This window comes from Zeugodacus cucurbitae, chromosome 3 (genome assembly GCF_028554725.1).
Source record: "Zeugodacus cucurbitae isolate PBARC_wt_2022May chromosome 3, idZeuCucr1.2, whole genome shotgun sequence".
Lineage (NCBI taxonomy): Eukaryota > Metazoa > Arthropoda > Insecta > Diptera > Tephritidae > Zeugodacus > Zeugodacus cucurbitae.
The window spans coordinates 21024656-21048033 of record NC_071668.1 but is presented as its reverse complement, the minus strand read 5'-3'; the positions used below and the strand labels follow the sequence as shown (position 1 = coordinate 21048033).

Sequence of the window (23378 nt, the reverse complement as noted above, 5' to 3'; positions counted from 1 at the left end):
TAATAAAAATTAATAATAAATTAAAATAAAAACTAGAACAATATTAAAAAAAAATAAAAATAAATTAATTAATTTAAATTAATAAAAAAAAAAATTAAATAAATAATAAAAATAATAATTTAAAATTAATAATAAATAAAAGATAAAAAAAATTAAAAAATAATAACAAAAATAATAAATTAATAATAAATAAAAAATAAAAAAATAAAAAATTAATAATAAATTTAAATAAAAACTAGAACAATATTAAAAAAAAATAAAAATAAATTAATTAATTTAAATTAATAATAAATAAAAAATTAGGGATCTTCAAAATCACTGTAAATATTTTTAAATATTTTTTTAAATACCAACAAAAATAGAGCACTTGTTTGACTTCTGAAATAATACTAATTTCTTTTGTGGAAATTTTAAGCGAGTTGTTTGTTCTTTTGCTACTCGCTTACGATCAACAGTATGCTTTAGTTTATGCTTTTCTTTATGTAGATTATATATTCTCTATTATAGTACATGTGCAATGACGGCTTAGTAAATTTAAGATCTAATTGTGGTAACTAAGGTCTCGAACTAGAGAGAAATGCTCTCATTATACTTAATCACTTTTTTATGAAGTTTAATTGCAATGTTTGGTATGCTAAAAGTCGAGGTTTTAATAAAATATTTAAGTTTAATAAAAATATTAACAAAGCGGTGACTCTTCAAGCTGCCATGTAGGGTAAATTAAGAGACTACCGTAAGTGTAATAAGGAACTTATTATAGATAATGATTTAGGGTTGAATTAATTGGTGCAACTGACTTCCAAAATAATATTAAAATTTTTCAATTTATTTTTAACTTTTCCTATTTATACCATAACAAAATAATAAGATTTACATTTATACCAGTTTTGTTAAAAGTGAGGTTATGGGTAAAAAAAATATTCTGTATGAGAACTGAGAATGCTAAAGTTAACGAAAATGCTTCTTGATTCTTCTTCTTTTACTAATATGCCATAAATATGAATTACATTTATACCAGTTTTGTTAAAAGTGAGGTTATGAAAAGTTAAAAAATATTCTGTATGGGAACTGACAAGAATCTTTCAAAATTTGACAGTTTAGGCTCAACAAACTGGTATAAAATTACAGTTTAGTGGATTGCTAATTCTTTTTATTCCATAATAGATTTAAAAATCTTAAAAAGTGGTATAAATCATGTATACCATTCTACTATGAATATAACTTTTCTTAGCTGATGTGAATCACTCTCAATTTTTTATTTTATTTCTAAAAAATGTCTGCTGATCCTAAAAAAAAGCTCTCACTATAGCTGCCAGCAATTCGTCAAACTTAAGAGAGTGGCGAATCGAACAAAGAACTGGTATAAATCGCATAAACTGGTTTAAAGACGATTTGTGTTGGAGAAATCATATATGGAAAAGTTTCTAAATTAAATAATATTATATTTTTGATAATGATTAATAACTTTAGTATATTTTGGAAGTCAGTCAACTATAAAAAACTGAAAAAACTTAAAGAAAAGTGTGCTGTGGTAACAGAAGGCGCTTAAACTTCCTTCAAGCCTTACTTTAAATGTGTTATACGTCTTAGATTAGGTGCAGTTAGGAAATGTTTACTTCAAGGCATTGTGAAATTGTAGATCGCTTTATGTGATAGCTCTGATTTATAGATTTTTATATAATAAATTTTTGTAGTATATAACACATCGTACTCAAATGAACTGTAATTGTTGTACCTTTCATTACAAAAACAATTTTGTTTTTTCTTGTAAATATGGACTTTTCAAATTTTTACTATATACTAAGTATAACAATTGTTGCTGAAAATATTTATGTATAGCTACAGTTTACAACATTTTAGTTTGCCTTTTATTTTGCTTTAACATTTATAACTAATCAATTCAGCAAATTTGATTTAATGTAATCATGCTGCAGGAAAGCTCTGTCCCTAAAAATTTTTCTCTTTCTTTTAGTTTAAGCTCTTGCTTTCCTAACAATTATTTTCTTTCTTTGTTTTTCTTTTTTGTTTTTAGTTTAAGCTCTTTCTTTGGTCTTCTATATATATAGATATATATTTGTATATGCAATTAAATATATATATATATGCATGTATGTTTGTGTGCTTGTAAGCACTTTGACTTGAACTTGTATTTTCACTATGAAAATTTGGGTCCTTTGGTTTATTTGTCGCTGCAGGCTATTCTATTTTACTACATTTTCTGCTTCCACTTCATCATCTCATTTATCAGCTGCCTTGCACGTTAGTTAGCTGCTTCAATATGGCTTAGCTGCATCCTTGGAGCGCTTCAGTTGTACCTTCAAACGTTTGGTGCCGATTTGGAAACCATGCATCGCCTGTATGGCGGCGCTCGCCGACAACGGATTATCGTAGGATACAAAACCGAAACATTTGGACAGATTAGTTTGTTTGTCGATGAACACTTTGGCGGACAGCACACTGCCGAATGGTAGAAATGTGGATGCGAGATCAGTGTCGGTGAATTCCTGAGGTAGATGGTAAATGAAAAGATTACTGCCGTCCGGTCCTAAGGAGAGCAAATATTTGTGTGAGTGAAATTATGCTTTAAAATTTCTTTCAAATGAATTTTTAAAATTTATGATACTCCACTTACCTTCGACTTGTTTCCCAGCGACACCAGCTGCGGCGGCTTGTAGTGCTGCGGCGGTGAGCGGTGAAGTTGTGGTTGCAAAGGCGCCACCATTAGTTAAGGGACTTAGTGTCTGTGCATAGGGTGAGGAAAGGCTTTCTCCACCAGGCCCTAAACGGAATGTAATAAAATATTATTTAAATATATTGCATTGCCAAATAGAAATATGCTCATAACACTTTTGGTTGTTCAGTTTGTTGTGGCTCACTTGGTTGCTTCAAAATGTCAGCCACAAATGTCTGTGTAATAAATATCACAATCACACAAATGCACGGGACATACGAACATACATTGATATGGGTAAATACATTGACATTCATTGGCATACATATATGTATGTACATACACGAGTTTACTGCAACAACCTACTCAATAAAAGGACGTTGACATGCATAAAGGAGGGCGCTTATAAACCTTGCTGGTCCACCTGCTTATGCAACTAAATACTAATATTGAAAATAATACTTTTTTTTGGCATTCTTTGTGAAATAATAGGCTGCTGTCTTGTTTGTGTAGGCGTGTCTCTCTATGAGTTGACAGCAACAGGATCAGCCTTTCTGTTGTATGAAATTTTTTTCTTGCTTTGTGTTAGACAAAATATTTGTTAAAATTTTGTAAATTTATTTATTTTTCTTTTTAATAAAAAAATACCGAATTCATATTGCTCTGATTGTTAATATTTTCAACAACCTTCTTCTCAAAGTTTATGACTCTAAAATGCCTTTGTCATGTCAGCTGAATTTTGTATTCATTGAATCACTGAACACTGATGTTTATGTCAAACATAAAAAAATCAAAAAACTTTTCCAGTCCAAGAGAGCTTCAAGCTTATAGAATTTCTATTTTAATAGTAAGCTATGGCTTGAAGTTGGCAGCTGAAGTCAGAAGTGGTAAATAATTTGGGTAAAAATACCTAAATATATATTTAATTTACCATGAAAATACTATATTGAAATTATTTTGAGAAATAAACTCTATATCTAGAGAATATCAGTACATTGAGTTTTTAATGATCTCATTTCATTAATAATGTCTGGGTTATTTCAAAATATTTTTTGAAAGTTTCTACAACAGTCACTCTATATAAACTAAATATCTATTACTGTTCAGTTTAATTTTTCAGTATTACCTAATTTTAACACACGGTATTTTACTAAACTCTCATTCACGTACCAATCCCTACGGTCCAATCCCATCAAAGTAGCTCGCTTTTCGAACCTAACTTTAGATAAACTCGAAGACTACTATCCCCTAATAGAAAACCGTTTTGATAGTAATATTTTCAGATGTTTTCCTAGTTGGTCTATACAATTTTAGGAACTACAATGGTCAAGCGGACACCTACCTATAAGTTTTAGGGCTATAACAGATTTGTTATCCTAGCAATATGATCTCCATATATCTTTCCATATGTTGACGGACTGTTCTTTTCGAATAAAATGTAATCTGTTGGTATGATGGATGGATATTTTCGAAAACTTGAATATTTTCGGGAACTGCTATCAAGTTGACGGTCCTCAGATAGATATTTCTAAATTCCGGTGCTTTTCGATTACGTAGAATTAATCCTATCAGAATTCAATGTAAAATAACTAAATAGATATGGCCAAAATATATAAGACAAGGACTCGGGTCTTATTAAATATGTCCAGGAAAAGTAACTTCAGACATACAGTTACTAAAATGGGGCATAGTCCATTTGGAGAACATGCGATGAAAATGAGCATGTCCTACAATAACATTTGACTTTCTCTGTGAATGACCAGCCATAGCACAGATCCCACACAGGACACTTGGAATTCATCAGACATCAAACCTTGAATTGATGCATACCAAAATTCATAAAATATATTGGACATAAGTAGTTTCATCGAAACCACAAAGTTGTTTGAACGGAAAGATGAAACTTGATAGCAGTAAAATATTAGGTCTACGATTAATGTATCAAAATTTCATATTTAGTTCTAATTGAGCCCATTAAATATATGGATACACTCTTACCTACCTATCAGAACGATGTTTCGAGGATCTAATAAGGGTTTGTTTTGAGGAAGTAAATATTTGAGAAGAGGTTATTGCGAGAGTTGGTAGATCGTCAAGGAGGAACCGACGAATAACAATTATTTTTAAAAAAGAAACTGTATAAGCTTTCTAACACTAGTAATAGAGTTCCATTCGAATCTAAGTGTTATATCAAACAGAGCCTTATTGTCGGAATCAAGGCAGATGAGTAGGATGTTGTCGATTATAAAGGCCAATTAAGGGAAAAATTGCCTAATTTTGTACTCCTTTTTAATGCTGTTCTTTTATAGGTCTGGAACTGTTTAATTTAATTTTCCAAACAACCAGAAGTCTGTATTTTCTCCATTTTTCTTGACTTTTTATGAACATATGAGTCGGGTGCTTGGGAAATGTTTATGGTCTCAGGATTTGCAACCAAAATTATTTAAGTTTATTTATGATCAACTTGTTTTAGTAGAAGTCTCCCAATGAACCTTGTATTATATAATTGGTATGCATATTAGCGGCGTTACTACGTGGAACTGCTTTTCTAAATAAGTATTATTTGTGCCCACATATAATCGACGATTCTTATTACAGTATGACTATTATATTGTTATTACGCAATTAGTTGTATGAACGTTATTACACATTTTATGACATGCAAATGTGCTCAATTAAGGCGCAACAAATAAAAACTAAATTCTCTAAGAGATGCAATGTTAATGAGCAATTAAATATAATAAATTTCAAATTAAATAAGACATGCAGTGCGCTACTAGGGTAACATTAGAAACACGCACAAATATATGAGAGGACAAAAAACAAAAATGTTAAACTCGAGTTAACAATTTATTTTTCAAAATTGCTTAAACACGAGTTTAGCGCTTTATGTTGCTACTATAGACAGTTTATTATATTATAGAAATATTATTATATTTATTAATAAATAAATACAGACCCAAATCCATACTGTGGCAGGTTGGCGCATACTTACAAAGATTGGCCGCAGTGGCTCCCGTCAGCTGTGCGCTCATGGTTAGGGGCGTTTGTAGTAGTTGGGCCATCTGCGCTTGATTGCTGGTGCTCAACGCCTGTGTGGGCGCATATGTTAAACCATGGATTTGACGTTGTTGCTGTTGGTGTTGTTGTTGTTGTTGAGACTGTTGCTGTTGTTGTTGTTGCTGCTGGTGTGCTGAGGTGACGAGATGACTGTGGTGCGTTTGCTGCAGCGTTTGACTGGGTGCATATTGGTGTGCGCCTAATGCGGCCAGCGTTACCAGGTTCTGCATCGGAATGGATCGAGCTGAGAGTAGTCCATTGCCAACAGTGTTGCCGGATTGGCCAGACGCATCAGCTGCATTGGCGGTGGCATGGTTGACGGCTGCGTTGGCGGCGGCGGCGGCGGCAGCGGCCGATAGAGATGCGGTTGTGACACTGTGATCCGGTGGGAAATTTAGTCCTGATATTTCCATTTTATGTGTTTTTTTGTTTTTGTTTTTGGTTTTTATCAAAGGTTTTTGTATTTTTGGTTTTTTGGTTTTTTTGTTTGAATTTGATTGTGGTTTTATGATTTTGATTTTTGGTTTTTGTACATGACCACAGAGTCAATCATAGAGACATACCAAAAAATGTTTCAACGAATATAAAAATAAACATAGAAGAAAACACACACCCAATTGGATTATTTACATTTACAAAAAAATTAATTTTTGCTATTTGCAGTTTTAATTTGTAAAGTAATTCAAGAATAATAAAATGAAAAAACAACAACTAATAATTCATAAAAACAAATACATATACATATAAACAATACATACATATACAATAACAATACAAAAGGTGTACGACGACGGTGTGTCAAAAATCATACACAAAATATCAGCTACTTTTATACATATAGAAAATAAAATAATTAGAATAAACTCAATAATTATAGTTTAATGTAAATATTAGGTCTACAACTTTGCTTCCGTCGTTTTTTTTTGTAAATTTAAGGCTTTTTTGTATAAAAACGGTTACAAATTTCGATGAGCCTCAGCCGCACTTTTCTTGGAAATGTCGAGAATTCGGCTCAAAAAGTGACATTTTCTGTTGAGAATAAGTTTGGGATGCAAACAGATCTCTACAAAATTGTGTTGGGTTAATGTTGACACAAATGTCCAAGATCGATATAAAACGATTTAATCGATTTAATCGACTAGATAGAGATATTTATTTGAAAATTGCGAAAGCAAAGTTGTAGACCTAATAACTAATGAGTAGAGCGTTCAAAATCACTTCAGAAAATATATAATAAAAATATAAATTACAACAAAAATAAGAAAAAAGTTGCGGTTAGCAATAAACAACAACAACAATAACAAATTAAACTAAATTAAAATGAGCAAATTCAATGCAAAAATTATTTAAAAAAAGTGTAAACGCGACTCGATCGCATTTATTAATTTGCGCCGCCAGCGTATTATTTCGCGGCTAGAATGTGTTACGCTAGCCAATTGCACGGCGTTAAAGCTTTGTGTGTGTGTGTGTGTGAATTAATTAATGTCATTATTGTATTAGCGTATATGTAAGTCATCAAATTGCATTGTGTGCGGCGGTTCAGCGTTAATAAATTTATTTCACAAGTATGTATGTATGTATGTATGCGCTTACTAATACAATAGACACAGACGAGAATTCGATTTAATTGCATGCGAGACATTAAGTATACAAAAAAAATGATTTAGAAGTCATGAAATCATAAGAGAAATGTGAGATAGAACGCGAGTAGAGTGGGTGGGCGGTGGTCGTCGTGGTGTGGGTAGAGACAGACAGGCGATGAGCACGAATGTGGTTGCGAAATCTCAGCTCAGTTACTATGACATATGGTATGTATGTATATTTTTGTGAGATTATTATTTTTTTGAGCATACATACTTATAAAATATTTATATCTGTTTAAAAAAATTTACGAGGTTTGTTAAAAATATGAGTTTAACTTTCAAATTCCGCGAGTTAAGTATATTCATATATCAAAATGTTGCTATTCTGTACTCTCTTCGGTCTAGAACACAACCTAAGCTTTGCGTATAGTTTAAGGGGCTATACTAGTGTGATATTTTCAGAAAATCGATTCAGCCATTTTGTCAATTTCTGAAATTTTCCAAAAATCGTAGGTCATTGTATAGGAAATATATTTAACTTGAATAGTCTTTTTGAATTTTTTTGTTTCAGCAACTCATTCGGCAGGAATCATGTCAGCAGTTATGGATTTTTTTTTTTTTGGTACCTCCGAAGACAGCATATAACTCCGTTATTTTTCGATATTTTTATAAACAAAAAATGTTGCAATGTAGCTGAAAATTATTATGTGTAAAAAACTTCGAAACAATCAATCGAGTACTTTCTTTTAAAAAAATTCACGAAAATCGCCTAATTGTTCATGGGTTACACTGGTATAGCCCGTTAATGTTCACTACTGAGGTTATTAATATTTCGAGAGTTCGAAAAATGGAAATAGTTCGAAGGCAGTTATTACTAATGAATGAAAATGTTCTGATCTACTTTTGAACCAGCAACTCAATTATTGCTTGAACACGGGTGGTGTTTTGAGATTTAGACAATACTTTATACAGAGTTGATCTTTTTGAAAGTTGTTACTTGATTTATACTCAGCTTGGCTTGCCATTATGATAATGAACAGAACTTCGGAACAACGTTTAGTACTGACATACGACCCCAATTACCAAAAATGGGCGAAAATTGAGCCTCTCGTCTGGTATTTATTCGAGCTGTGACGTGACGGTAACTTGCCGGCAATCATTCTTAAAACATAACGAAAACCTTATCTTTATTATAAAGCTTAATTCTTGATCATAACTTTATATGAGTTTTATTATTTCTTGAAAACCACGTATCTAAAAAAACACTCTATGATCAGAGTTTAAAATATTTTTTTTTTTATTTTTTTTTTTATTATATATGAAGGTGTTGACTGAAATTTTCTTGAAGTCGTTAAGTATTAACAGTGCCAAATTACTGGAAATTATTATAAGGGCTTTCAACGAGTATGCCATAAGTAAAATCACATTTAGAAGTAATAAATCTCAACAAAAATACCTCCGAGACCGTCGCGAAACTGCAATATTCTTGTTCAGAACAATCCAGCAAGTTCAGATATATTGAAGAACATTAAAGAAGTGAATAAAATAGTTGAATCACTACTAGAAATATGGTGCTTGACTTTGGAATCTCAGTTCATACTTGCCTTGTCTGTTCTGATCATTTTGAGCATGAGAAGTGTTTCAGCAAACATTGTGCTCAAATTGTGTAATATCAAGGAGAAGAACTAACGCATGAACATCATTTGGGAGCCGTTGAATGACTTTAGTAAGGTTCCAGTGGTACTCAAAAAGCTAGAAACAATCATTTTATAGTCTTGACATTTGAATTTCTTTAGTGCTCAATATTTGAAATTCTACCTCATGTTTCGAACAAACCTCGTATATATTTTAGTAAAAACAAAATAGAAAAAAAAACAGAGCAAATAATTATTTTCGTGTGGCTTATGGTTTCATTGCAATCACGACGATTAACAACACACATATACATACACACATATACACAACAGAAAGAGAAAAATGGTGCACTGTTGTTCTTTTTACAATATAGCTGCTTTCAATTATCAAGTGTTTGCCAAAGTACGAGCGTAACAACAGTTGAGGGAGATATATTTGTAATCATATTTAATATCATATTTTTATTTGATGATATCTCTAATTGATCACATTTTGTGATGTACTAAATAATTTCAAATTTTTTAATTATTTTATAGAAAATATTTTCCTCAAATCAATTGCTTCTTATATTTCCTATAAAGCATTATATTACTAGAAACCGCTTTCTTCGGTAATATTACAAGCCTTCCTCAAACTATCCTCATTTTAGCAAGTAGTGGCGAGTATCTAATCGAACAAACTATATCATATTTTAGTGTTTCTGGTAATTTTTTAACAGTTTGATGGAATCATTCTCATATAATACCTTGTCAAAAAGTTAGTAAAAGATCTCCACGTATATAAAAATAAATCTATATTAGAAGGTTTTCGACTTTTTATAAAATTAATAGACGGCGCTCCCATATTTAATAACCGGAACATATTCGAATAATCGTCGAGAGAACGGAATAAGATTAAACTAGATGTCGAAGTTATAATACTTTCTCAGGGTTGAGAGTTTGGTGTGAATTTTGGAACGGGTCTATTTCTAAACCGTTGGTTTTTTGAAAATGCTGATGAAATTCAATTTATATTAATGGTGAGGGCACAGATTCGTTGTAGAAATAATAGGGGATTGGGAATTGGATTTATGTTTTTGGGTGGTCTTTGATGCGAACATTTTGTTAGGGAAGGAAGGGCAATGTTTTTATCAGACATCTCGGCGATGGATCTTGTGAGGTACGGAAGAAGATTGATTTTGAATCATCAACTCCTACTGTTCTAGCGGATATAGGGAAATCCGTTCATGAAAAAGAGATGGAAACCGTCTGTATAACTGGGCTACTGCAAATCCAGCCGCATTTTTTCTTTTTCCAATTTTTTTTTCCAAATTTCTGGGATGGAAAATATTATGTAAATACTTGAATAAGGGGAATGTGGAATGTGGGGAGAAATAAATGTATCTGTAAAGTTGTGAATCGAATCCGACAATATCACAATTTCTTTTGAAATATCTCAATTTTCACTTTAACTAAAGAATAATGACTGCTATGCTTAGACCAAAAGATAAGGGGACGGATGACAGACTGAGAAAATAAAGAGAGAGAGAGAAGAAGGTAGAGAGAGAGAGAAAAAGACAGAGAGAGAGAGAAGAAGAGTAAGAGAAAAAAAGTAGGACTTAATGTGTAAGTCTCGTCATTCTAATAACCACTATCTGAGTGAAAATTCATTAGTTTCAACAATGTAGATTTGCGAAATGTTCTTTTACGATTTTGAGCACCTTTCTACAATTTTATATAAACTCCATTTCTAGTTTAATTCACTTCTATTCAAATATTAAAACTAAATAAGCACTTGACATTCTATTTAGTGCAATAACGAGTATACTGGGAGCCTTCTAATCCGTATAGACAATCGTTATTCTGCTGATATTTACTTAAATTTTTATTTCAACATTCGTAAATACAAACCAATACACAAGTAGCAGTTTGCCATGGGTACACTACTGCTTTATTGTTTCCCATGTGGCACATACTGACTACACTGAAAGCTTTCATTCCACTGTCAGCTTGCAATTTAAATTTTTTTGTTGAAATTTTTAAAGGTCCTGCCGAGGCAGCACTCAACGCTGTTGACATTTTAAATGTTGTATATATACAAATAGTCAGCTACAAAGCACCGCTAAGAGTATGGCGAAAGTTGAGTGCAAAGCACAATGGACGATTCTTTGCAGCATTCGTACTTAGTGTGGACTTGCACTTAAGTTAGTTGCAAAATGCAAAGCATGGCCTACGGTGGTGCATACGTTTGGTGTCATTATAGTTGAAGGACAACACTTTTTGTATATTTAGATATATTCGTATATGCTTTTGTATTTATGAATAGTAAAGCGAAATAATTTTCATCTTTTTTTTTGTATATTAAAGTGCATACTACACATATAAATAAAATGAAATTTATTTTAACACATAAAATAATTGTAAATATGTCCACAGTCATATCAGCAAAACTCAAACACAGTTGTTGCCTTACAGTTTTCGCATTCGCTTAGTGTAAATTTTCATCTCAAACAAAGCTGTGAAAATTGCTTAAAACTGTACAGTTCCGTGTTGTTGCTGTTGTTGTTGTTGTAGGGTGGCAAAATGGAAATATGGTTCTAAATGATTGACGTGACTCTCATGTTGGCGCTCATGCAGCAACACACATACCATACAGACGATCATCATTATGCAGGTCATCTTCTGTCATGCCGACCGTGGGTGTTGCCTTGTCGGCTGACTCACCAAAAATGCTTCTAAGTGAATTTAAACAAAGCAGCTTCAATGTATTATGTATTATGAGCACATATATGCTTATGTAAATGCAGTTTTTTTCTACACAAAATCATATAAATATATTTGCACTCGTTTGTTGTTGTAGTGACAGTTCACAGGCTTGTATTATATGTGTGTGCAGTACATATGTCAGCGCCTGCACATTTAATCCGCTTACAAGTGTGCCGTCCATTATACTTTTTTGTATATGCGCATATGTCCTGCGACAGGTCCTTTAAAACATCTACTTACACTAAGCATATACATTAATAATTGTAGTTTATATGTATGTGTGGACGAGTTAATGCTTTCCGGTTTTTGTTAATCCGTGCAAAGCGCCTCATAGGTTTTGTCGAAAGTCGAGAGATTTTTGTTAACTCTCGCTTTGTGCAAAGTGGCAGAAGTGCAAATATGATTTTAAAAATTATTATTATTTTTTTTATTTGTTTAAACAATTTATTAGTTTTGAATTTTAGCATTAGCGATAATCTTTATATTAAAAAAATACATTTATTTATAATCTAATACGTTGAAGATACTAACTTGAGGGGATCAACGATTCGACACTTATCAACTCTTTATGCCTAAGAAGTTCAATAAAGTGATATAACTCGCTTATATTTCTTCTTTGAATATACCTATCTATTTAATTTATGCCAGATATTTCTTTAAATCATCATTTGAACAAGTATAGCTTTCGAAGAAATCCCATATTCATTTACACTAGTTTATTTTTTTATACCAGTTGTGTTCTATTCAACATTTTACGAAGTATAGCGATCAATGACACCTCATATTGTATTATACCAGTTTATTTATTTTATACCAGTTGGGATCGATTCACTAATTTATCAATGTTGACTATCGAAGATATCTTATACAGTTGAAATTCCCTAACTCTATATAGGGACTCTTTTAAAATTCTCCCTCGATAGTGAAATTTTAAATTCAGTACTATGCTCTGGTCGAAAAGTTCGATTTATGGATGTAAATTTTTATTTATGAAATTTTACTTCTATTGCCAATTTGTTTTAATTATGAATTTGTATGAAATTTGATTTCTAAACCCTATTGCCAATTCAAAATTTCGAGTTAAGGGAGATTTCCGAGTTATGGAAGCTCAACTATATTTCACTATACCAGTTTATTTATGTTATACCAGTTGTTTGTTTGATTTACCACTCTCCAAGAGAGCTTATAAAGCAGTGATGTCCGTTAATTAATATAATATTTGAATCCCAAATATAAAAGTTTAAACATGAAATCGGTAGAAATTAATTTATTTTTATTTAAGTGAGGTCTTAGAGTGAAGAGAACTAACATCACGTTGAAGCCAGTCAGATCACTTTGCTAAAAATTCTGATGATCAAACAAAAATTAATTTGGGTAACCCGGAGAGATGTTGAGTTTCATAAATAATTTTCCAAAAATTTGAAACAGTTCTTAAGTAAGCGAGTGGTAAAAGAATACTCGCTAAAATAACGAAGTGGCTCAAAGCAATAAGAAAATCTACACCATCTCTTTCAAGTTATCCGAGGTTGTTTAAAAAATCATCGACTTCAAATAAAAGCATAGAATATTCTGGAAACCGCGTGTGTAATCTCTTGATACTTCAACAAATTTTGAAAGAGGTCCCATGTTTTAGATCTAAAATTTATTATTTTTTTTATTTAATCCGATCCGACACAAAAACGGATCTCATATTATTTTTTGGAATCTAAAATATTGCGTATATATAAAGATTAAATTAATTGAGATGCTTGACTGATGCTTTGAGAAATAAAGTTTAGAAGTGTTCGAAGTATGTCGGCCTAAAAGGAGGTTATGTCGAAATGATCTTATATAAATAATTTTGTATTTTCTTTAGCAGCTCAATAACTTCTTTGGTGTTCCACGTTCATAAATGTTTATACATATTATATATCAGCTAGAAGTAGATAATTTTGATATGTTGGTCGGATATTGTTTTAGAGGCATGGGATTAAAAATTTGGCAAGTAAGGCAAAGAAAAATTTATTAAATGGTTTAGTATTTAAACAGAGCAGAATTCCGAGACCCCAGTGATCCAGCTTAAAATAATGGATTGATCGAATTTTGCATTTATTTTCCCAGCAGAGTCACCTTTATCGCGTCAGTACCGAACTGAATGTTAGTTAAAGTATAAAATATAATATATTGACTTAACTAACTTAACAAGATGTAGTCTGTCCAGAAGTCTTGTTTCAGCATAAATCGGTGGACTATTTAATGTTATGAATAGGTACTGTAAATTAAACGTAAATGTCAAACACATTTGACTGCTTCTATGACAGCTATTTCTCTAGGAAATTTGTATACTGTAAAAAGAACACCCTTTAATCTGTCTTTTACTCACTTAAATCTAAAAACAAAAGTTTTCTTGTTGACTGTCAAAGTATTACCAGTAAAAAATAGTTTAGTATCAACTAAAACTGTTGTTACACTCGTGTGGCAACTGACTTGTTACTTTTTGGCAGCTACATGGATTGCAGCTGTTTCATATGGCCAATGGCGGTTCGGTTCGGTACACACTAGACACACATACATATAAATATTTATATATATATTGAAAGCTTATAAATCGGCTTGTCTAACTATATATATTTATGCATTTGTAGACTGAGTTATTCACATGTAGAAATATGTATGCTTTAATAGACTCACGATACGAGAAATAACAACAACAACTAAAACAAGTAATCAAGGCACAAAACAAAAAAAATTATAATAATCACAACAAAAACTATACAAGAAGTGTGCAAACAAAATTTAGTTTCTTCTTGACACAGACAGATAACTTGGTGGGGAAAAGATGGGAGTCAACGGTAAAGGGCGTATGTTGTAAATTTTGAGAGAAGACAACGCTTCTTCAAACAACTTCGGCAATCAATGAAGTATGAAAATTAACGAATTTCGAGTAAAAAAAGAATTATGTATGTATATGCGGGGCTGTGACTGAGCTGCCCGCCAAAAACGCCAGCTTCCAAGGCTACAGGATTGCCAGCAGAACTGAAAGCTGGGTTTGGTGGGAAACTCAAACACAACGCCACTGCTTATTATAAGTAAGAGTATACTTGTTGTTTCATCATCATCAAAGGTGCGCTACTCATTTGTCACTCACCTTGTAAATACTGCGCTGGATGTAGACCGAAGGCCTGCAATTGCTGGAATAGATGGAGCTGTGCGGCCGACGCGTTCATTGCGTCCGTGGTGGTCAGGTATGGCGATGCCTGCTGTGGCGCTTGGCCGGCGGCTGTTAGTAGCGATGGCGACACTGAGATCGCTGCCGATGTGGGTACCAACGCAGAGGTGGGGCTGGCGATAGCGGTGGGTTGTGGTGCTGCGGCCACTGCCGCTAATGCTGCCGACATTGAGGAATTTGAGCGCACACTAGCCGCTGTAATGGGACTGGGTACCAGCGTAGCACCGGAGGCCGGACTCAAACCGTTGGCGGGTGTCGCAGCCAGTCCGGCAATGCTGCCGCTGCTGGGGGTCGTCAGTGCGGTGATGCCGACAAGACTCGCTTGCAGCTGCTGCATTTTCTTTTGGTCCTTCTCCTTTTGTGTGTCGGCGAATTTGACAACGAGCGGCGCCGAACAGCCCTCCATGGTGCGGCTTTGATGCAGTGCCTGAAATGGTATGTGAAATTCGCATTGTAGTCGAGTGTTAAAACAGTTGTTGGTGTGTAGTTCTAAACGTTTTACAAGCATACGGTTTAAATGCAAAAGTTTGCGCATTTTATTTCCGACAAGTTGAGAAAATGTGTTTTTAATTTAACGCCACGGCATAAGCTAAGCGATATTGGGTAAGGGGGGTTTATTCCATTTCGAGTATTTAAATACATATTTCCGACGCTGTGTGTCGCTTTGCCCCAGCAGTGTTTGTCTTAAACGTTGCTGCTGTTGGGTTAACGCGCAGGAAATTTTCCTAATTACTCTCTCATGCTATGTAAGACAATACTGCCGCAAAGCCTGTGGTGGCCAGGAATTATGGTGACGGTAATTAAAGACCACTGCCGTTAAACACTGTCTGCATGCAGCGTTTATTGCAGTCTACGCTAGAAATCGGCAACACGCCGCAACAAGCCCCAAATACGTGGAAGCGCTTTTAAGCCAGCAGAGAGATCACATTACAACCGCGTTGTAGCTGGCACTTACAGTTGCTACGAGGACATTGTGTCTAATGGGAAAGAGTATATAGGTAACTACAAGAGTGCTTTTAAACTTTTTTAAGTAATAAAGGAAAGGAAAGTTAGATTTATTCTAACCAGCAGGAAGGAACTGAACTTAAAATGCAATAAAAATAGATTATTCCAACTCGCTCTTAGAAATGTTAAATATGGAAAGAATCGGCTTTGAAGAAATGTCGAAAGCAGGAACATATCACAAAAATGAAACGACAGTTTCGAATTGTTCCCAAGTTCCTAAGATTTTCACTTTTTACCAAAGGAACCAAAGGCTATAGGAAACGGTAGATACCTTTCCCGAATGAAGAAACCTCTTTTTCTGGGACAAACTGTTTCTCAAAATCATATATTTTAAGAACACGGACTTGGCGTTTAACTTTTGGGATTTGTTGGGTTCCAATAAACGTTTAATAAACCGCCAACATATCTCTTTCAATCAGAATATTCTGAATTTGACATTTCACGATCAAGTCTGATCGCCGTACTGATCACGTTCGTATGTATTCGGCTCCCATGAACAAGAAGTCGACCATCAGTATGCTGATCTAACAACTTTCAGTCCAACTAGTGTCATTCTCAGTCAGTCAGTGTCAGTGCTTTAGTTGTCCATTAAATAACCTCAGAATGGTTATTGGTTGCGATTCCATTACCGAACGCTTTACTGATCGTCTTACTGATCACGTTCGTATGATTGCATCCATCACTTTTTCTGTATGGGGTAAACATGAGATCACGGATAGAACACGAAATGTTGAAATCGTCGAAAAGGTGGAAGAAATTCACATCTGGTGGAGAGAAGCATAACTTAAGTCTTATCGATGTCGGAGTTGTAGTGAGATTAAAAAGTACGACTCTTCAAGATTTACGATGGGCCTGAAAACACTTGTACTCTATCTAGTTCGTATATATATAAGACCACCCTATATAAACATAAAATTACTAGAGAAAAACTATCCATTAAAGATCAATTAATCTTCATTGAAAACTAAGTTTTTAAATTGCTTCACTCAGCTAACTAAACTAAAGTCGTTCTTCATATCGCCTACTTTCAATTCTTCAAAGCCAACTTAAAGCAAACTTCAACCAACTTAAATACAAATTGGAAACACTTGAGAATTCTATACCGACTATCATTTCTATTTCTATTTCAATGTATGTATACATTTCTAGGTTATACTTTATCGCACTTTTTGAGAATTTCCGTATCTTTTTGCAATAAGTCGCGGTTATATTTTTGCAGTAACTGTCAAGATGATTAATTGCACCAACACCAACGCTTGTTGCATGCTCGTTCCTATGATATTTGCCATGTTTCTGTGTGAGAGACTACACGAGGTAAGTTGTCAGTATGTATGAGGGTTGCGCCAAGGCGAACGTATGCCCCAGCCTGCATTGAAGACATTCGTAGACACATGTACAGGCACATACATAGGTACATGCATTTACAAGCATAACAGCGGAAGAGGTCAACTATTAGTACATGGGAAATGAAGTAAAATCACAAACTTCCGCTGCAGATGGACATTAAGGGACAATGCATAAATGTATATATGAGTATATATGCATTTAGTTGTACATTTATTCTAATAAGACTGAGAGGCTGAATTTTCAAAAGGGCTGAGGCATAATTTTCTATGGCATTATGCGAAGAAATTATTTATGCAACAATGGGATTGTAATTATAATTGCTTTAAGCTTTAAGCTTTAAACGGAAATAAGGTCTGATGGAGTTTGATTTAAAGAGTGTTAATGCTACAAAAATTTTGAAGGAAGCACTATAGCTGATATATAAACAGATATAGCCTCGAAAGACCCCCTTATATATCGCTAATGACGAAAAGTCTCTTGAAAACTTTTCTATTTAAAATTATGACTTGGTTACCAAACTTAATTACATTTGATCAATCAACGAACATTGAACTCTTCGAGCAGTAAAATTTCAGAAGAAATTGATATCCAACATTTTACATAATGGTGACTTTAAACTGATAAATAAAACTTTAATTATGGTTTTGAGTGACGTCAGAGTTTAAGTTAATAAGAGAACTTTAATTCATCCAAATTCCGTTAGAAGCGAATCGAACAAAGAACTGGTATAAATCAAAAGCCTAACATAATGATATAAAAATATAATAATACGACGTAGAGTTATCTTACCTAGTTATTTTGTACCAAGTGGTCTCCAAAAAACTTTAAACTAATCGAAAAAACCAACTGGTATAAAAAATTATACCAGAAAAATCAAGTTTATCTGACGAAGCCAGCGATTATACCACTTTAATTAACTAACTAATGAATAATTACTATGTTAACAAGTTATTTGTTTGACCAAAACATAGAGATGCTCACCAAAAAAAACTGGTATAACTTAGAAGACTAACATAATGATGTAGTAATATAATGGGAAGACATAGAATCATTTTAGTATGCTTATATAAGGTATTTGATACTAATTGGATTCGACAAACCTTGAAATGGATTGAAAAGTGAACTGGTATAAAAAATTATACCAGAAAAATCATGTTTATATGACAAAGTCAGCGATTATACCACTTTAATTCACTAATTAATGATAATTACCGTTTAAAGAAGTTATTCGCGTCGCTAAACCTTAGAGATATTAAAAAAAAAGAACTGGTATAAGTTAGAAGACTAACATAATGAAGTAGAAATACAATGGAAGGACATACAATCATTTTATTAAGCTTATAAAAGGTATTCGATACTAATTGGATTCGACAAACCTTGTAATGAATCGCAAAATCAACTGGTATAAAAAATTATACCAGAAAAATCAAGTTTTTATGACAAAGTCAGCGATTATACCATTTTAATTTACCAAATAATAAATAATTACTGCTTAAACAAGTTATTTGGTTGACCAAAACTTAGAGATGCTCGCAAAAAAAAACTGGTATAAATGAAAAATCCAGCAAAATCAAGTGAATAAAGCATTATAGTACTTTAAAGAAACTCTGACTCATTTATATTGAACAGAATTGTTGTTCGTTTCTCTTATGAATTTGCTGGGAAGAGAGCAAACTTAATAAGCGAAGAAGTGGCGAATCGAACACGATAAATTTTGTCGCATATTTACTTGGTTATTTACTTTATAACTGTAATAATTTTAGTATGAAACTTATTTCGGATTTACCGTTAGAATTTCGCTTTCGAAAACAGCAGTTTCGAACTCGAATTCGTGTCAAAACCAAATTTTCTGAATATTAGAACTTCTGAAACACTTCTAAGGCACTATTAAAGCTGAAATTTAATACTTGGGTATCTAAGTTTGAGTTTGCTCGAAAATAGAATCTTCCTTAAGTCAAAGCGGCTTTAAAGAAATAAAATTGCATTATCTACAAATGCATACTCATACAAGTTTACGCGATTTATTTCATTTGAAGGCAAGTGTCAAGTAGAATGCGGCCATGGTAGACAAAAAATGTTGCTGGTATAATTTGTTGCCATTGGCGAAGATGCAGCAGACGTGTGTACTCAAGTGCAAATAGAGACAAACACGCCACACACACACACACACAGGCATAGGCGTGTAAAGACACATAAAATCGATATGAGCAAGCGATATTTTTTCAACGGCGGCACGAAACGTGCAACACATTTGCGCTATAAATTTAAAAATTCGCGTGAAAAGTTGTAAGCATAGGAAATAAGTAGCAAAACATGCCACAACTCAGTTGCGCTGCGCCGACTGAAACTTTATTGTAATGCTAAAGGAGGTAGGAAAGGGTGGAGTGGGTTGAGAGTGGGTAAAGACGGCGCAGGATTGTGATAGCGCGTGGTAGTGGAGGCTCAACCTACACACACAACTACAAATACAACTATATGAGCGCCACTTTTAACTGTTTATAGTTTGTCGTGGCCGTAGCGCTTGCATCCTAGTTGCATTCCACTTCACGTTGCATTTAATATTTATGTGTAATGCTTATCCGTTGCAATTTATTTTCTTGTAGCGATGCTGTTGACGACGTCCTCGTCGTCGTTGTTCTTCCGCCTGCCTGCCTGCCGCACAGCTGATCAAAAGGGCTTATGTTTTATTTGCCACATGCATATATAAACTACAATATATATATATTTATATAAGGATATGGTTGCCTGATTAGGGAGTGCATGCAGTGCATATGGCATGCGGTACGTGGCAAGTTTTGTGCCATGCAACAACGTATGATTTTGACATTGCTTGCTCTAGCCATCCACCCATGTTGCAGCTTTTGTTCTTGTCGCAGTGTTGCAACAATGCAATGTTGCCAGATGTAATCAGCGGTATTTATTGATATTTTTTGCACATCTACAGTTATAAATGGCAATGGCTTGTCCTCGGATAATTTCAAAACTTGATGATTATTTGTGAATAAAAGTCTCGAAGTAAGCTATGCAGCTTTGAGGGTATGCTTTCCGAGAAATATTGCTGGGAATCGCTTCAATCTGGCAAGGTTATTCCAATAGTCAAGCATATTTATAGTCTCGCAACATGTTGCACGGAGTATAATCATTTTGTTTGTGTAGCTTGTGAAACATTTAAATTAATCGAGATAGATATAGAATTCGATTTCATAATATGATCATCATCCTGATAAGAGTCGGGGAAGCGTGATGATACATTAGGTTGTCAAATTTATAAAAAGTGTTACAGTGTTCGGATTTATTTTAAATATGCGCCGTTTCGTTCGATAATCGTTCGTTTCCATCTAGACGGCAACTTCATAATACCCTCCTCGTAGAAGTCCACCTCCTTATTTGCGAAGAACTCGGACAGCCACTTTTCACGAGCCTCTTTTGGGTTCTACTTTACACCACCAAGGCCGTGCGCCATGGGCAGGAACAGGTGGTAATCACTTGGCGCTATGTCCGGTCTATATGGTGGATCCCATCCGAGCTCCCGTAGCTTCTGACTGACAGTCACTCTCCACTTCAAAAATAGGTCGAGTTCGTTCCGTTTCATCAGCATATCGCAGTCGTTTATTCGGTCCAGATTGTTTTTTTGGATCAAATCATGCGGCACCCAAACATCAAGCTTTTTTGTGTATGCAGCCTTCTGCAGATGGTTTAAAATGGTTTGGTGACTAACTCCCATCTCCTGGGCTATGTCCATGATTTGATCGGTATTCGTCGCTACAGGTATTCTGCCGACTGGCTTATCCATGGTGTCGTTTTCACCCGCTCTGAAACGTCGAAACCATTCTTCCGTAGTTCGAAGTGATAGAGTACCATCCCTCAAAACACCATTAATCTCACGGAACGTTTCTCTAGCGGATTTGATCTTTGGAATTAGATCATGGGAGTGACAGGGTCCACTTATAGGGGTCATAACTCAGCAACTCGACTTATTTGAACCAAATTTGGTCCATCAAATTATTTTGATATTTCATTTTCCTAAAGCTTGGAAGTAGAGGTGGAAACAGAGAAAGAAGAAGACATCCACTCCGTTGGAAAGATCAGGTGAAGAGCGGTCTGGTTTCACTTGGGATTTCCAACTGGCGCCGAATTTCAAGGAAAAGATAAGAACGGCGCGCTATAATTGATTCTGTTATAATTGAATAACGGTTCCTACGTCAATTACATAAATGCATACCGGCCAAGTGAACCCTTAGTTTTTGACATACTCCGGTTTAATACCGAAAATGAGTGAAATCGATTCATGAATTACTGACATATACCAAGTGTACTTAAAAGTACTTTCGACCTCTCCGATAACCTTATATCGAATATATGGATTGATATGTAAGACACTTTATTTGCATTGAGGACACATATGATTTTCGACATAAAAAGATTTAGATGGGTTGATTAAGATTGCTGCTAACAATCAATCGATCGGAACATATATTATCCGTATATACCTAAAGTGGGGATCTGAGCTTCGGTGGGTATTTAATTCAAAATTTTTTCATTTAAAGTAATGCGAGCAACTTATATTATATGTTTCTGTATTTATCAGATCGCGAGTCCATAAAATGCGGTCGCACCCGAACTTAGCCACACCTTACTGGTTTTATTTAACTTGTTATTTCATGATTTCCCGTTGCAGTTGAGCTGCATTGTGTGTGATTGAAGTAGTTGTTGCCGACGTTATTTTATTGCTGCTGTTGCCACAGTCACTGCATTTCAGCCAAAATGATACCGTCGCCAATTTGTCAAGTGCTACACACTGAGCCACGCGGCTTGGGTTGCAAGCAACTACATGCATTTTATTTAAGCGCTTTTGCTGGGTGCTGCACAGCGTTTAACTTTTATTTTCTTGGGTCATTTACCTCCAACTCGTACATGCATGCTGCGCACTCGGATGTGGGCGCTTAACGCTTGAACCCCCAACAGCCGCACACACACATACACATAGAAGAAATGAAGTGCTGGGTGTGTTGGCGGGAGGCAGTGCGTTGGGTAAGTCGTGCGACAGTCTGCTGCCGTCGGCATTGCGGTCTTTCCATGGGGACTACGAAGTGTAAGTGGGCGCCTTATGAGAAATTGTGCAAAACAAAGCGAGCGCTGTGGATTGAAGAAAAGCGCAAGCACGAAATCTTTAAGACGAGAAAACCAGCAGTTTCCGTTGTTGGCTTGCAGCAAGTAGTGGCAAGGATTACGCATGCGAAAGTTCGCTTGACGCTTGAGTACAAGTACAAGGGTATTTAAAAATTCCGACGCCATAACCAAATCGCGTTCTACTTATGCGCATCGTTGATCGTTGCGGTGCCAACACAAGTGGTTAGTGGTAAGTGGCAAGTGGCAAGTGGCAACTGGGCAACTGAGCAACACTCATTTAGCCAGCCATACGCATACAGAAACACACATTTAAACACACACTCGCACTTACCTTAATCGCTCCAATGGCATTGTGCTTCGTTGCAAACGTCACAAAAGCGCAACCTTTGCTCTGCCCATTTTGGTCGCGCAACACCGTACACTCCTCGATGGTGCCATGGCCCGTGAACAGCTGCCTCACATCGGCCTCATTATACTTTTTATTCAGCATGCCAACGAAAAGTTTACGCTCTGAAATGAGGAAAAAACAGAAACGGAATGTTGTGAAAAGCTTGCTGACTGCAGAAAAAAACAAAACAAAAATAACGGTAAAACTATAGTACCAACGGTGGCTGTAACTCCGTGGAATAACAACAAAAACATGACTTTGCTTGTATATGAACATAAACTATACACTTATGTTGTTGTTGTTGTTGTACTTATGCTTGCATATGGCCGAATATAAGCACATAATGTGCAAATTACAAACTTCAACGCAAACACACACACACATATATACACTCACAAAAACTGAACTTTAAACAAACTACAAAAATTATTTTGCTTCGGGAAGTGGTTGATGGACGCTGCTGTAGGGTAAGTCTGTATGAGGCAGCGGCAAGAAGAAAAAAATAGTAAAATAATAAAAAATAAAAAAGTAAAAAATGGAAAAAACATTATAAAAATTAAAAAAAAAATCCAAAAAAAAAAAATAAATCAAAAAAAAATATTTTTCA

The 23378-nt window shown here is 34.5% G+C and overlaps 1 protein-coding gene across 10 annotated transcripts in view; it reads right to left on the bottom strand.

Moving 5' to 3' along the window:
* Positions 1–314: 314 nt before the first annotated feature.
* The window catches only part of LOC105216538 (CUGBP Elav-like family member 2), a 170476-nt gene continuing 147412 nt past the window's right edge, over positions 315–23378 (bottom strand). For 4 of the 10 annotated variants that reach the window (XM_054228041.1, XM_011191082.3, XM_054228043.1 and 1 more), the window contains exons 3-7: positions 22715–22893; positions 14821–15328; positions 5667–6131; positions 2633–2779; positions 315–2545 (exon numbers count right to left, since the gene is read on the bottom strand). In XM_054228041.1, coding sequence (XP_054084016.1) covers positions 2274–2545; positions 2633–2779; positions 5667–6131; positions 14821–15328; positions 22715–22893 — 1571 coding nt within the window. In that variant the 3' untranslated portion in view covers positions 315–2273. Of the gene's footprint in view, positions 2546–2632; positions 2780–5666; positions 6132–14820; positions 15329–22714; positions 22894–23378 lie in introns of those variants that run through there. The other 6 variants (XM_029043062.2, XM_054228039.1, XM_011191079.3 and 3 more) reach the window with 3 other exon arrangements.